Source organism: Indicator indicator, chromosome 6 (assembly GCF_027791375.1).
Source record: "Indicator indicator isolate 239-I01 chromosome 6, UM_Iind_1.1, whole genome shotgun sequence".
Lineage (NCBI taxonomy): Eukaryota > Metazoa > Chordata > Aves > Piciformes > Indicatoridae > Indicator > Indicator indicator.
In genome coordinates, this window is record NC_072015.1 from 34,942,466 (window position 1) to 34,959,409 (window position 16,944).

The window sequence follows — 16,944 nt, forward strand, 5'->3', positions numbered from 1 at the left end:
AAGCATGCTGTGAGGTGGTTGGGGAACTGGCTAAATAACTGATACAAACTCCAGTTGGAGACAGGTCACTAGTGCTGTATACCAGCAGTCAAAAATGAGGCCAATACTGTTTGATATCTTCGTCATCTGGATGAGGAATCAGAGTGCACCTTCAACAAGTTCACAGGAGAAAGAATACCTGAAGGAGTGGCTGATAGACTAAATGATTTTGCTGCTATCCAGAGAGATCCAGAAAGGCTGCACACAGGAGAATATCATGAAGTTCATCAAGCAGAAATGCAAATCGGTTGTCCTGGTGGAAAACTAGCTGACCACGAACCAGTTAGTTTCACCCTCATGACAAAGAAGCTGACAGTATCCTAGGCTGCATTTGAAAAAGGGCGATGAACCAGCAGGTTGAGGGACATGATCCTTCCTCTCTAATAAGCACTGGTGAGGCCATGTCTAAGTACTGTGTTCAGTTCTGGGCTCCCCAGTACAAGGAAGACAGGAACTTACTGGAGTGAGTCCAGAACAAGGTCATGAGTATAACTAATTGACTGGAACATGTTTATATGAGGAAAGGCTGAGAAAACTTGAATGATTTAGCCTGAGAACAGGAGGCTCAGGTGGGATCTTATCAATGTGTACAAATAGCTGTTGGGAGGGTGTAAAGATGGAATCAGAGTCCTTTTGATGGTACCTAGTGAAAAGACAAGAGGCAGTGGACATAAATTAAGCAACAGGAAATTCCAGCTGACAAGAGGAACCTACTGTTTTACAGTAGCAGTGGTCAAGCACTGAAAGAGATTGCCCAGAGAGGTTGTGAAGTCTTGACCTTTGTAGATATTAAAATTCCAACTGGACACTGTGCTGGATAGCCTGCTTTAGCTGACCCTGCTTGAGCAAGTGATTTGAATTAGCTGACCCTCAGAGTTCCTTCCCAAACAAAACTGTTTTGTGATTCAATTGTGTGGTATTGAGCAGCTGTGGAAACTGAGAATATAGAAAATGAAAAGGTGTGCAGGTTATAGTTAGAAGATTATTCCATTTTGACATCAGAAGGATTTGGATGTTGCCATAAATTCATGGGGCAGGGTGCAAGGTAGTTCCTGGATGCAACCACTTTTACGTGACCCAACGTGGGTATACTGCAGTGGTCACATTAATTGGAGGACTGCAACTTTTTCCTCTTTCCAGTACAGGCATACATGATGAAGTTAGTCCAAATTGAAACAGAATTGAATGCTCTGGATTTTTGTCTCATTGCTGTTAAGTTGACAAGTGCCTTTGGAGCTAAGTTCTATTAAAATTAAATAGGACAGAACAGGAAAAGCTAGTTTCTGTTATTGATGATGTGCTGTCTAAGAGGGAAAGACCAAGGTCATAAAATAAAATTGGAAAGTTTAGAATATCTGAAGGTTGTAAAAGCAGAATGCAAGGGTCTTTGTGCTGCCAACAATACACCTTTGCCAAGTGCAGGTAAATGCAATCATGCAGTAAATGCATCAGGATTCATATGAGACCAACTCACAAAGTGATTCCTATCAGTGTATGAACCTTGACTCTATCAGATTTCAGGTGCCGCTTTCAGGGATATGCTTTTCTAAACACTTGGGAACTTATCTTACAATGCTGTAATGCATTTTTAAAGTATTCTGATGCCTATAAAAAAACCCATATGTATGGTTTGACATAGGGAAATTTTACCTTTGACTTTTATGTAAATAGGATAAAGTCCAGGAATTCAAACATCTTTTTCTCCTTCACATTTTCACAGGTAAGGAAGAAGGCTATGACTTTCTTCTGTCATTCCAAAATCTGTCAAAATTGCTTATGGAAACCTTTAAACTTTTAAGCTCCCAGTCTTCTTTATTCCATAAAAGATACTGTGCTAGTCAAAGCAGTGTATCTTTGTTTCCTCCCGTTTCCATTTTTGGTTAAGAAAGGAAGACTGAATAAGTCTGATTACAGTATCCTTTCTCTTTTGATGAAGTTTCAACCTCTGATCCACATAAACACTGATTTCTGAAGAAGGGCTGTTGAGCTCAGCAATCCCTTTGAAAATGACTTTGATTTCAGAGGGGTATAGAGCTTTAGCAATTGGTTTTGAGGATTTATCAGGTAAAAAAAATTGGAAAGACAGAATCCGACATTCCTTTTTTTAATCAAAATGCACAGAGATATGGACCAAAAAGATGAGAAATTTGACCTCTTGATTAATTTACTGGACATCCAGGACCCTGGTCTACCTATTGCTTTACTATTCTCATTTCTTTGTTCTTGTTCCCTTACTTGTCACTTGCAAAAAAAAAAAAAAGGACCAGAGTAGGCTCCCACGTAACATCCCCGTCTTTCACAATATTTGTGAATTTACAGTCACAAAACCAGGTATTTTTTATGTTTCTATCTTGGGCATGAAATCAACCAAATAAAACAACCCTTATCCTGTGAGAGCAAAAGCAGGAAGGAGTGTATCTTCATTTAATGATAAATAAAGTGAACTGATTCTTTCACTTTTTACAGCTCTAAAAATTCAGGGTGAGTAAACTGCTATGTGTAAAATGTCTGCAATCTTGCTTGGAACCTAATTCCATGGTAGTTGTAGTCACACTTTCTCTCACATGTAGTATCAGGTCAGTATTATGTTCTTTGAGCTGCTGTTGTATGGACCGAATCCACAATTGGTGTAAATCAGTGCAGCTTTCTTGGCTTTGTCACAGGTGCAGCCACTTATATCCCTTGTCTCAGAGTTTCTGAATTTGCAAGCACAATAATACTACAAATGGCTCTTTCTATACTATCCTCAGAGTATGTAAAAATTGGTTACCACAAGCATCTTCCTGCAATATACCAATTCTAATGTAAAGTATGAAAACATGAAAAATGAGGAGTGCAAGCCTTCTTCATTGTTGGATCAGTGGTTCAAAATTTGTAAGAAATAGTTAATAGCTATAATTAAATGAGGGCTTGTGAAATAAGTCAGTACAATTCCTCCTGGAATAGAGTTGCAATTGTCAACCTGACAATTACAGACTTACTGATATTTCAGTGTAAGTTTCTAAGAAAGCTATTATCATCCAGACAAAGGGCAGCTTTGCAGTAATTCTGTGCTAGCTGTATCTTAAATAAAATAATTCAACTTCAGAAGAAGGGGAAATAAGAAATGAGAGACTTAAACAAAAAATAGCTAAACCATAAAATATCCTAATTATATCAACAGTCATAAAATCTTTAGGTACTTTGAATATGGGCAGTGTTTTATTCACTGTACTGCATGCCTTATAAACCTAAGAGACTGAGTAAAACAACGTCTTAGAAATGGTAACTGGTCTGATTATTAGTGGTATCTATTTGAGCTGGTACAGCATCAATAGGTCTTTAGAGGCAAGAAGCTAGTGCTCAGGAGTCAGTGTTCACATATGACATTTTTCCAACAAGTTCTAGTCTGAGCAAGTGGAAAGCAATCTGTTTTATAACCCCTGAAAGCATGCCACTGTATGATCCAAAGCCTGCTGTGTGAATATAATCAGAAGATCAGTTAAAAAGCCTCCACTCACATGAATGAACAAAGTGTCATATATGCACCCTGTGTTAAAGTTTTTATGTAAGTTGGTCTTGATTCTTGGGCAGTTAAATGTGTGTTCTTCCACTGACCTATACATATCTACTGTCTTACATAGCTGAGGATTTTATTCCTTGTTTATCCATTTACATGCATTCTTTCTTGATATAATTTTAGAATAAAAATTACTTTTTTCTTTCTTTTCCCCCCCTTTTTACTGTAAGGTATTTGGACTTCACCCCAATGCAGATATAACTTACCAGACTAACCTGGCTAATGAGACATTAAGCACAATAGTGAGCATCCAGCCCAAAGACAGCAGCGCTGGAGGAGGGGAGAGCCGGGAAGCAGTGGTGCAGCGTCTTGCCAATGAGATGCTAGAGAAGTTACCTCCGGATTATAACCCTCATGAGGTAAATGCCACTTTCTAGATACAGATGTTTGGTGTATGTATCTCTGTGTTTTATGAGTTTTATTGTTCTTCTTAAATTTAACTGGCACGTGTATCTAAATGCTCTTTAAATTGTGCATAGTTTTTTGTAAGTCTGGTTTGCTTTATCATCTAAAATGTTCCCACATCAGAAACATGTTTCAAATGCCATCATCCACTTAATTAGTCACTTTGACTCAGGACACCACCTTCATTTTGAAGGATCAGTGATCTTACAATGGCTACAGTTTTCAGTTTACCCACTCTTACTATGATACCACTATTATGAAGAACAGATTTTATCAATGACCTTTTCATGCCCCGTATTTTTTGAAGCTTGACCCATGATGAATATTTATCAATCTTTGCTTGCGTTTTTTATTAAATCTCCAGCGTCAGTTTGCATCATTTTGTAAGCAGGATGTCGTGTCTTTCCATGTATTTCATGAACAGAAACTGATGAAAATCTCTCACTTCCCATGATTTTATTATTTACAATCCTGTTTTGCACTGATAGTGCTTTTTTCCCCTGGGTACAATCCAAGCTTGCAGAGTTCCCAGAATGCAGGGTTGTTATGTTATACTTTATTTTCTTCTCTGGCCAGCTTAGAATGTCCACTTAGGTTACTCACAGTAGTGTTGAAGCCCTGACATTATTTCCTGTCTTTTGTTCTATTATTCATCTCAGATTTAATATGTCTTATATAGCCTCTTCTGTACTGTCATAATTCAACTCAGAACCTCTCTTTTCATTCCCTTCATGGCAAGCTACTTACAATCAGCAATTTTTTTTGGTGATGTTTCCTAAAAGCTTTCTCCAGGTAGTGATATTTCCATCCGTGCCTAATTATATCTCTATTTTTCTTTTGCCTGCTTATTGATTTCCACCAATGGTATATAAATAATTTGTTTGTGGAATTTTATTTGAAATGGAGTCAGTTTTCTAAATTTCACATTATTATTTAGCAGTAATTAAATATTAGAAATAGCAAATAAAATTACAGTAAGTATAATAATTAATAGCACTTAATTAATAATTTAATAATGTATACCTTAGTTCTACACCTAGAATCTACAGCTTTTCCCTTGTCCTTCCTATTAGAGTAAGGGTTTTTAAGGGAACTAGTTTCTTCTGGGTTTATGCCTGGCTAGCAGGCATTGTTTTGCCATATTTGTAATGTGTGTATTGAGCTAATTTTTTTCAATATGCTTGTGAAATCCTTCAAAGGAATATTTCTTCATTCCCTCATTAAACTGTCAGCTTTTTTTTTTTCCTTCTGAAGAATTTGTAATACTTAGAAAATATCAATAGTTCTGGACTTTATATTGTAACCAGATTTTACCCCTAGGAAATCTGTGCAGTGCTTTTTGGTCTTGTAAAATGCACATACGCTTGTTTAATCCAAATTTCTTTCTTTTCTAAGCAGTTTGAAGAAATACTATTTTTCCCTGCCATTTCTTCTGTTTGATCTTGGTCTCATTCAATCTCACTCCTTGGTTTATTCTCTCAGATCATTCACATAAAACACACATAGAGGCCCCTTCCCCTTTTTAGCTACTTTCTTGTGTCTTAGCTTTGGAGACAACCAGTTATGGGGCCAGGAGTTGTAGTCAAGAACAAAGAGGTTGGAGGGCTTATTTTGGAAGTACCACCCTGTACTCTTAACTTAGCTCTATATTATTACTGTATTTGGGTACAATACATACTTTTCCATGTGACTGTATAAAAAAATTCACCACCAACTGTTTTCATTGCTGTTTCACTCTCATCATCCAGTAATATGACAAGCTGTTATCTTTTCTCATGATCTGCCAATCATACATGCAGATTTTTATTTTCTTATGAGCAATCATCTTCATAATGATGCTCACAATTAGATAGTTCTTTGTTTCTGTACTACTCTAACAACTTCTCTGAGCTTTAAAGAAAAGTCCTTTGCTTCAATTTGCTTGACAGTTGTTCTCTTATAATTCAAGTAGGGAGATTCATGTTTCTACAGGACAAACCAGTATAAGGTATTCTTCAGCAACAGCTTGCTGACCCACCCCACCCTTTCTTATTCTTAGAGGTACAGTTGGAGGATGTCCAGTTGGACCTAGTTTTTCCTTTTAATTTTTGTAAATGTATTCTCAGCTCAGGATATAAATTTGTTTCATTCTCTTACCAGTACGTGCAGACACCACCTCTTGCTGGTGATTTCTAGTTTTCTCAGGCTTTGTACATCTTGATCTGTGAGTAGCACTTCATTTGGAATAATCACACCACTCTACATGCTGTTACTGCAGTTCGCATTGGTGATGGATGACGTGGTACTTTTCCACATAGCTGTCCAAAAATTACACCTTGCTTCTGTATCATGGTAGTTATTCCTTTGCACTGATTATATACAGAACATCTTCCCATTATTTATTAGTAATAATGTGTTCTCCTGTACCTCCTTTTGGATGCAAAAAGTGTAAAAACGTGTAAGCTGCACTACAACTTCAGAGAGTACTTCTGCAGTGTTATGAGATTTGGCGTTATTTCTTCAATACTTCCTTCTTCATTTTGCTGCCTTCATTTGCCTTATGCCCTCTTCTCATTCTCTGTATCTTAGAACTCACTTAGGCTTCACCAATGCTTTCTTTGTTGGAGGGGAATTTCCTTTTTGTGCCATTAGTACCTAGTTCTGCCTCTTTGCTGCAGTTTTTTTGTGAACCAGGAGTGTGGATACCTCTACTACAATATGCAAAATGTCTGTATCATCTCACTGAAGCTCTTTTATTCTGGAACCTCTAAGAAAAGGCAGAGATGGCAAGAGTAAGCTGTAAAGAAATCTACATTCTAAAATGAATGTTGCATAAGCTGACAAAAAAAATAAAGGAGAATGTCTAAAATACCAAAAGGGGAAAAAATTAAATGTCATGTTCAAAACATATAAGCAAGAATTTAATTAGTCAGAGAAGAAGTGAGAGTTTAGAGGTTCTCTGAGGGAAGAAGCAACAGAATTTAGAAGAAGCTATAATATAATAAGCAGATGAAATTAAGCTTGCAAGTATAAGGACTGAAATGGATTCTGTTATTACTTCCTGTGATGTCTGGAAAAAAGGGAAAGAGGTGAGTTCTGGTTTTTGTCAACTTAAGTCAACTTTTATTCATTCAGGACTTTCCTACCAGTATTCATGACATTATTACATAACAGATCAGTTTAGCAGTCCTGAAACTAATAAAACTAATATGCTAAATTGTAAGACACTGAGGGAGTGTGTCAAAAAGAGTTCCTCATTGGATAAGAACAGTAAAAGGAAAAGCATTCATTAGTCCTAGTGACACAGCTTGGGTTTGCTTTTAGAAGAATATTGTGCTCCAGTAATGCTATGACGTGGTACTCTTTGGAAATCCAGCTATAGAGATGGTATCCGTGAAGAGAAGGGGCAAAAAAATTAGGAAACAAATTAAGATAATTAAAAGCAAATATTCTTCAGCAAAAGTGGCAGGTGCCTATGCTACCTTTGATCCAGTTTTGCAGTTCCCTTTAGAAAGTATAGAGTGAATTTGCTTAGAGTTAAAACCACAACAGAATAGGTTAGGGACAGATGGTACTGAAACCAATTATTTGCTGATATTCAGAGCTGCAGATTGTACTTTCTCTTCATACATTGTGAATCCAGAGAAAATTCAGGCTGTCACATGGAGGCCTTCATTTCTAAATTACTAGCCTTTGGCAATGGCTTCAGAAACAGCTTTCAAAACAGGGAAACCACTTTACCCCAGAATATGTACTTCTTTTGTTGTTTTCTTGTAATGCTTCATTTCACTAGTCAAATAACTGACTCAATGTCCACCCAAAAGACTATAAATAAAGGAAGTCACTTCTGCATGCTTTATCAGACTCCAGTTTGACACAGGTGAAGGAAATGGAAAATAATCCTTCCTTCTGGCCTAAAATTGTCTTCATTTTTCTCACTCCTAAGGCAGAGGCTTTCATGACCCTTTTTCCTTTTGGATCTTACCTTACAGATAACAGATTAGTCGCAAAATAATTAGGTCTAGTCAGTTCAAGTGAGTGAAGATAGATGCAAGAATAAATGCCAACCCATTACACACAGAGGTTTATAATGAAAACAACCCTTGCAGATTGAAAAACATCTTGCTAGGGAGTAGACATTCTGAAGATACTGCACTGTATTGGAGATTGGCTTTTAACCCAAGTAGTAATGCCTTTTTTCATTAAATATTTTATATAGTATTGATTTCCCCTTGTTCTCTACTAAAGCTATGACTACATTAGCAAGTATTGCGTAGGACCTGAGGACCCCAGGCCTGCAATTGACATTTTACTGGGGAATTTACTTTGGTATAACTCTAGTCTGGGCCTGTAGGCTGAATGTTCATTAGTGGTTGGAGTAGGTTAGACTCCCTTACACCAGCCTTTTGGCTTACTTTAGTTTGAACCTAAGCCAGTTTAGGTGCACAAAGTCTACTTTTCAGTTGATGTCTGAATTGAGCCACTAATGCAGATGCTTTTGTAAGGTGTCTCTGGTTACTTAACAACCTTATCAGATACAGAGAGTGACCAGCAAAAAAGCTTTAGCTACATTCTATATATATTACACTGCTTATTTCCTTGTATACAGCTGGGAAGTGGTCCTTGACCATTATCAAACTTTGAGCTTGTCTTTTATGTTCAGGCCTCTTAATTACAGCATCTCACAGAATGACAAAATTCCTATTTCTGCTAACAAAGAATATTAGCAAGTAACCAAGTGTAATGGAAAACAACAGTATTTACTACAGGAACTTGATCACTTTTCATTACATGGCATGTGTTTGGCAAGCGATTTTCTGCTGAATATCCTATAAAGTGTGTGGTAACAAAAGAGTTGGTGACTTGAGGACAGCTAAGAAATATGCATAGAGCAGCCTGGTGCAGTAGATAAATGCATTGCCAATTCATGTAGACAAAGCTATTAAGATTATGATTTTAGTCACTCCTTTCTTAAATCACCTTGTTTTATGTTAGATGACAGATGTTTGCATAATGAAAAGAGATGTTGTAAGCAGGCTTTATGGAATTAGTACATTAATCTCAGAAAGGCTATTTTAGTGAGTGAGTTTTCTCTTTGGAGGTTTTTTTACTGTCAGTTGGTATCCATCTCTTTATATCATAAAAAATATAGCACTAGAAGCAAGTAATCTGATTGCTTGATAATAATTCTAATACAAAACCAGTCAACCATACCTCAGAGCTGGTATTTAAAACTAATCTTAACAGAAAGATTTCCAAGAAAGGCACTATGTTACACCTCGTAAATCTCAGTGAAGGTCAGGACTGATTCATATACAGTGAGGAAGGAGGTATATAATTGGGTTCAGTTTTCATATCTGGTTATGAAACCAGGTGCTGCAGGTTGAGTGTTGCAAGCACATCTTTTAATGGATTAACAAATTTCTGCATTGTTGGTTCACTCCATTATTCAAAACATTACAGATGTTTTTGTAGCTACATGAAAACAGAGCAGAGGAGTGTTTAAGTTCTGAGAATTCACTGGTTAAATTGTGCAATTATCGGTACATTAATTTTAAATGTTTGTTTCATTTTCTCTTTGTAGATTCGTAAATCTAAATATTTTGAAAAATAAGCACATTAGCAACATCTTCCATAAAACATTTTCTCAAATGGGAGACATTGTTTCACTAAATGACCCCCCAAATTAACACATGCTTTGTAGACTACAAAATAAGTGTATTTCATATTTAAAAGATAAAATGCAAAGGCTGCATTCTGTGTCACTCCTTTTGTAGTAGTGGTATGCATTAGACTTCCAAGTATTCTGGGAGGAAAAAAAAAAATCAACCTTTTTTTTCTTCTTTTTTTGGAAAGAGGGAAAATGATCAATTCCTGTGAAATTTTCAGAAAGCAGAAGTTTTTCCTTCATTTTGTATGAAAAAAGTCAGAATACTTCATTGTGTAAATTATCCCAAAGGAATTTATTTTCTCAGCTGTGGTCTTTTGATAGCTGATTTCAGTTTTTTCTCTTTTACAGGAAGAAACACATTAACTCAATCTGTAAAATGAACTGTCACACTGCAAAGCATTAGCATAATTTGCTGGCACCTATTTGTTGGACGTTCTGTCCAACAAACTCATGGGTCCTGGTGATTAAAATATGATTAATAACCTTGCTGATAGCTGTTTCCCAAAAAGAATAGCATATAGAGTTGAAAATGAGTGTTTTATTGGGCTTGGAGTCGAAACTTGAGAATTGGAAATTGTCAAAGCATTTACTAATTTATACTAGCAATTACAACCACTCAACTGCTGTATTACATTAATCTTGCAGAAACTTGCTATTTGGTGCAATAATATGATATTTAATGTTTATTATTTGTGTATAAAACATAGTATACATAATAATGTATACAATTTTATATATATATAAAATACATATATATGTATTTTTCCATATATATGTAAAAATAAAAAGCAACATACAGTGAACTTCTGACCTTGATGAAATAGCATGCATTATATCAAATCTTGTGTCTTCTGCTTGACTACAGTACAATTCCAATGATGCTCTGCTTTTTGAAAGAATAGACTTTCTAACTCTTTCTTCATCTTGTGTTTGTAAGTTCAAAATAAGCTCTTAAACTATTGTAGCAAACTGACACTGGAACAGGTTGCCCAGGGAGGTGGTAGAAGCCTCATCCCTGGAGGTGTTTAAGGCCAGGTTGGATGTGACTCTGGGCAACCTGATCTAGTGTGAAGTGTCCCTGGCCATGGCAGGAGGGTTGGAACTGGATGATCCTTGAGGTCCCTTCCAACCCTAACAATTCTATGATTCTATGATCCTATGAGTCAGCCTTTTAATAATAAATTAATAGATTTAGGATCTTATTTTAATGTTGGAGATCTCTTTTTGGTTCCAGAGTTCCCTTGCAGATTTTCACCTGCATAGGAAAGGAGTGACAATGGCAAAACTCAAGGTTCAGGCTGCTTCATTGTGAAAGATGATGTGTGTGGCTGAGTGGTAGTGAGAACAAAGGGCTAGTTGTTTTCTGAAAGCTGAGTCATAGTAGAGAAAAACACATGAAAGTCTTTAAAGTCTAGAATTCTGGTAGTGTGTGAGATACAGGCACCATGATTCTTCTCCCTCATCACTCTTACACAGGGATCTTTAATATAGGCAGAACATACAGTGTATGCATCATATGCAAAAGTGAGGCAAGGAAATCTTTTGCTAGTGTCACATCCTGAAGTAACATAGACAAGTAATTTCATTTTGAAAATAGTCTCTGTTCTACCTACTAAATAGTGCACATAAGGGTGTAACAGAATTCTGTGGCCTCTGTATTATTCTGGGCAATCTTGGCTCTCTAGTAACGCATCCATGAGCACCTTGTCTTATGAGTGAGTCACATGCTACTGGAAGTAGCAGCTTTCATGTACCATTGTGCTTGTTAAGTCAAACTCCATCTGTAGCATTATTTCAACTCAGCAGGGCAAGAAGTGCTGAAAAAGTTCACCTAACACAATTTGGAAATATGAAGAAGTTATGATCAAACATGCTTTTGTATTGTATGTAGTTTGGGGGTTTTTTTTAGTATCTAAGACTCTGCAGCCTAACAAGGACATAAGGAACTGCTGTGTCCCTTCAAAAAGAGGGAACTTTCCCTCCTTAGAATGATGGAGGAGTTCCTTTTGGTAAGCTAATGAGTCACAGTGTGCTAAATCTTACAGTTGGCACAGGACTTGAATGGCCATCTGTTACATAAGAGTTTCTTTTCTCAAGAATTATGCAATACAATTGAAAAATAATAAAAAAACCCAAAAAACAAAAAAAACCAACACAATGTTATTTTGCTTTCAAAAATTGGTGCATGGGAAACAGGAGATTACATTTTATAATCATTGCCCTATTGTCATTTAGGTGAAAGCCCAGCTTCAAAAGATGGGAGCTGTTCAACCCATAAACATATTTCTTCGTCAAGAAATTGACTGCATGCAACACCTTATATCAAGAGTTCGAACTATCCTGATGGATCTCAAATTGGCTATTGATGGTAAGTCACAAGATTTAAAATCACACTAATTAAGACGCAGTGTTTATTACTAGTTGTTGCTTATACTATGTATTAACTAAATATTTCCCTTCCTTTCATCCCTTTCTACCTCATTCTCTTTTGTTCTCTCCCACCCTCAATTTTTCTCTTTTTCTCTATCATATGACCACTAATTCCACCCCATAAAGCCTTACAACTGCATCTCTGAGGACACTCCTCCTTAATTTATTCTGTTTGCATGTGCTCCAGTCTTGCAGTTCATGCCCTGTAGCACTACTACACTTTTGTGATTCTCTCCAGGATCTCTGTAGAGCTCAAAGGAGCTGAATTGCATGATTAGGTCCACAGGTTGTGTGCCAGAGTCATTTGTGAAATTAAGCTGAGGCATAATGATATAGAACAAGGTAAAAGTGTTCCTGCTAAATAGTTAAGAGACGGGCACTCAGGAGGCAAGGTAGTAAAGACTCTAATTGAATGTGAGATTTGCAGTGTTGGTTAAACTGGTTGCCCCAAATAGGATATCTTTAAATGGAAGCTAAAGTGAGTGGGAGTGCAGTCAGAAGAGTGTGACAAGGTTTTTCTTTTAGCCATCACAGGAGAGAGGGAACAGCACTCTGTTTCTCTCAGAGACAGGAGTCTGGGTGAAAGTGAGCAATAGTGAATGTAGTTAAAATAAATCAAGAGTACAGGCGACTAGATGCAGATGGAAAATTTGATCAGAAAAGAAGTGAGGAAAAAGAAAGGACTGATGTTACTGTCTGCTCCAGGAAGGAATGTATGCTGTTGCTCAGCCAAGCTTCTTGAATTAGCAATAAATGAAAATGAAGTAGGAATGGGTCACTCCCACTGGTGAGGATCTTGATCAGGTCTGCTGTTCTCCAGGCAAAAAATACCTGAGACAGAAAACTGTCCCCACAGGGAGAAGGTCAGAGTGCCTCCCTTTTGATGCAGGTGATGCCAGTACTCTGATCTGTCTTGCTCATGTCTTCCAGTCTTCATGAAGGGAAATGTCTTTAATTTGTATTTTTGTTGCATAAGAATCAAAAGGGATCTTTTCATGTCATTTGTATGATACAGTGAGGCAACAGTGAGTGCTTCAGAAACATCATGCCTCTAATCTGAATCTAGGAAAGAAGTTCCTAAATATGCCCAAGGCTAATTAGCTTCCATGTCCTGTAATAACCTATGCAAAGATCAAGCCGGAAGAAACAATTGTTCTCTGTTTCAATACTGAGCTGAAAATTTCCTTTTACGTGTGCATTGAGTCCCTTTTCAAGTAAATTAATATAATGCTTTCCATCCAATAAAGTATTAATCTTTCCTTGATTGTGACAGATATATTTAAAGTCTCAAAATGCATAATATTCTGCAGAGGGGTGGATAAGTAACATGATTTATTTGCACTTAGTATTCAATTCCACAGTGGGCATAGTCCTCTACTAGGTGTTTAATCAAATTACTGCTGTATCTTTTGTGCAATCTTCTAAAACATTGTAATTTTCTTAGGGACAGGCAAGTTAAATATAATGAAAAGTTGCTGTGAAACCACAATTGGATGTGTATTTAACAATAACAATGAATGGTTTCTGAAAGATTTGTGATATATGAAGCACATACAGTAGACCATTATTTAGGGGATGGAAAGAACATTTAGACACATCAAAAGGGAAACCCCTAAAGTCTCACATACTTGATTCACCCCAAAATTAGTCAGCTTCAGTCTCAGATCATCTAAGGTGCTTCTTTTTCCTTACAATGACACCATCTGATCTGCTTACTCAAACTGGTTGTATGAATTTTGACATTTGCATTGGTCATGCATCTGCCTCTGGCTTCATGAGCGTCTTAAGGCCTGAACATCCACTTAGAGAAGAGCTAAATTCTCAAACAAATTTTATGTTTAAGAATATAGTGTATATTCATGTTGTGTCATGTAGCTTTATGAAAGGAGATCTGAATATTTAGTCCTACAGGTTGGATGTGAACAGATGGTCCTTGTCATTCTGCTGTTGCTCACTGAGTTACATTTGAGTTAATATAAAGCCCTTCTCAGTGACAGTCCATGTGCAGCTGAACATGTGGGATGTTGAGGGAATTAGCAGAGACAGTTTTATCCCTCTGTCCAGAGGGCAGATTGAGCAGTGTTCAGCTTTTAGGAGGAGTGAGGATGCTCAGCATGTGTCCAACGTTTGTTGGCAGCCATGCACCACAAGCCTGCATCTCCACCAATAGACTTTGCTGCCTGGAGGGATACTTCTGTTGGATCAAATTGTAATAATTAGATTGTAGCTGCACTTTGTACTCTCAGTTATGTCCCAACCATTAGTTCTGTTTTAATTACTTATTGATTGCCCAGAATGCATTTCACAGTTGGTATAATACAGAGCTTCACATAAATCAGAAAACAGCAATGAAAATTGTCCTCCCAAGTGACCTAAACAGACTATGTTCCAAAAAAAGAAATCTTCTTTAGAGATAAGGAGCAGTAATACACAGAGTTTGAAACAAAACTCCAGACCCTAGTGGATTATGAACATCAGATCTTGAGCCCCTGTAAGAAGATGGTCATATTGTTAGTAGGGCAGCGTATGAGGCATAGAGTTCCCATGTGCATGCCTTATCTTTCTCCACAGCATCCCCTGGCATGCAGTACCAATACCCTAGTTGTTTATTGGAGAGTGGGCACTTCAAACCCTCTCCCCTACTTATGAAGATAGTATCTTTAAATGCAATAAAATCTAATGACCTATTCAGTTATTCCTAGTCTCCTCAAATTTTAGAGGGGAACTGAATGTGGCCTATCTATGAGACTGTGGGGGGTGTTTTTATTTCTCCATGCACTGAAGTAGGAATGCTAAGCATTTTGATGCAGCCCAGTATATCTCCTGTCAATGAACAGTGAGAAGAGACATTGAGGGAGCTTTCCCTAATCTGCCTTGAGTGCCCTCCATGAATCTCAGTAGTGGAGCATGCTTGTAGTAGCACTGAAAGTAGATATTGAATCCTTAGCAATGGAAATGAGCACAGCTTTTAATTTTGCTTTATTACCTGATGTTTTTTAACTTACTTGGCATTTTGTTTAAGGGCCAGTTGTGAAAGAAGCAAATGCTTAACTCATTTATTTATGAGTATATCTACATTATACTGTGGTCATAAAACCACATCCACCTTGGCATTTGTTTCTGGCACCTTACAGTGTGTGTTTTCAGTCAAGTCTTTTGGAACTGCCTATTCCATGAACAAGTGAAGGCCATATAAGGAACCTTGGATCTGTTATCCTTTCATATGATATATGTGCAACATCACCACAGAATCCCCACTGCTACTTGCAGAGTTAGGAGAGAGAAGTCATTTTCCTATTAACGTATTTTCTGAGAATTCTACAAGTCTTCTAAAAGCTTTTACGTGGCTTGTAATGTGTAAAGATTTGCTTTCACAGGCCCATATTTCATTTTTCTCTTGTTTTTTTAACTATTTGCAAAACAAGCACCTATAGGAACTGTAAGCCATAGGATCAAAATAGAAGGCCAAAGAAGAGGAGACAATACAAATAGCTACTCCAGAAGTCATTTGTCATGGAGAAGCTCTACCAAGCTTAAGCAAACTTTCCACTGCAACTGCAATGTGGGACCCCTCATGTTACAAAGATAGTGTATTTTCATGCATGTAATGCACACCAAACAACCTACATGTAAGGACTTGTTAGAAAAAAAAAAAATCCCAGATTGTTCTTTCCCTGTGCTGAAAGAGAGGGCAAGCAGAGCTTTAGGAATAACAGGATCAGGAACAAGGATATTACTAAGGGAATATGGGACTTTGCTATTTGCCTTCTTTTTATCTGCACAGGTATACACCATATGCATGTTCTCTAAATGACACATAGATTATATGCATGAAAATGTGTTAAAATTAATACACCAGCATGTTTCAGCTATAATTTATGCCAGTTTGAGAAGTGTAAGAAAATACAGGTGAGACTATTAAGACAGAAGGTATTGGAGAATAAAAAATTACGCATTTTGGTATGTGTTTTTAATATTTTTTTAACTTTATAATACAGGCAAAGCTGAATAATAAGTGTTAGAAACAAGGCCTTGAGGAATACTGCTGCATTTCACTAGTTTCTGTACATCTCAGTCATTGACTTAATACCTTATTAAAAAAACGTTGTCATTACCTGCTTTTACCTACCCACCATCCTTATTACTGGCCAGCATGTTAGCCTTCAGCGTTTCTTTTTTTGTCATTCATATAAGAAGATGTTGAAATACCCAGAACTACATGCAGAAGTGAGGTATCTTGTTGTTCTACATACATAACAGAAATCCCTTAGAATTCCTATGTCATCTACACAAACCTGTGTGTGAAATCCCTGAAAGAATGAAGTAAAGGTTCACTACTTTTTTCTAATTCAGAATACTGTGGGTGTTGTTTGTAACATGTTGCTGAAAGGCATTTCTACATGTAGTTCCTCACAAGAAGGGTATAAGTGAATTCCAAAAAAGCCCAAAGAGGTAACTTATAATTTATTCCCATCTATGTGGTGAAAAACTGAAGCCCAGGAAACTAATCTTGCCTGAGTGACCAGAAAACATCATTTCTTGTGAACAAAAGGAATATGGACACATTCCCACTGGCTGGCTAAGTTCTCTTTTGACTTGTAATGCCTCAGGACTGCTACACAATTTTAGTTTTGTCTGCTGCTGATGGCAATAGACTTTTGGACTGAAAGATCTTGGGCTCTTACCTTATTAATTCTTACAGTGTGTGCGCATGTGGCTTGTAGAGTTCATCTGTGTATTCCACTTTTGGATGAGGATTTTATGTGACGCAGTGAGAGCACTCACTGAGGACATTAATGGAATGTAACAATGGGGAACTCATTTGAGGAATGGATAGGATGAGTCTAGTGTGTCTTGTGGG

The 16,944-nt window shown here is 37.1% G+C and overlaps 1 protein-coding gene across 1 annotated transcript in view; it reads left to right on the plus strand.

Annotated features, from left to right (window-relative positions):
* LOC128967635 (dynein axonemal heavy chain 5-like) overlaps window positions 1–16,944 on the plus strand; it is a 149,822-nt gene that overhangs the window by 121,178 nt on the left and 11,700 nt on the right. The window contains exons 67-68 of the mRNA XM_054381818.1: window positions 3,769–3,957; window positions 11,889–12,021. Coding sequence (XP_054237793.1) covers window positions 3,769–3,957; window positions 11,889–12,021 — 322 coding nt within the window. The remainder of the gene's footprint in view (window positions 1–3,768; window positions 3,958–11,888; window positions 12,022–16,944) is intronic.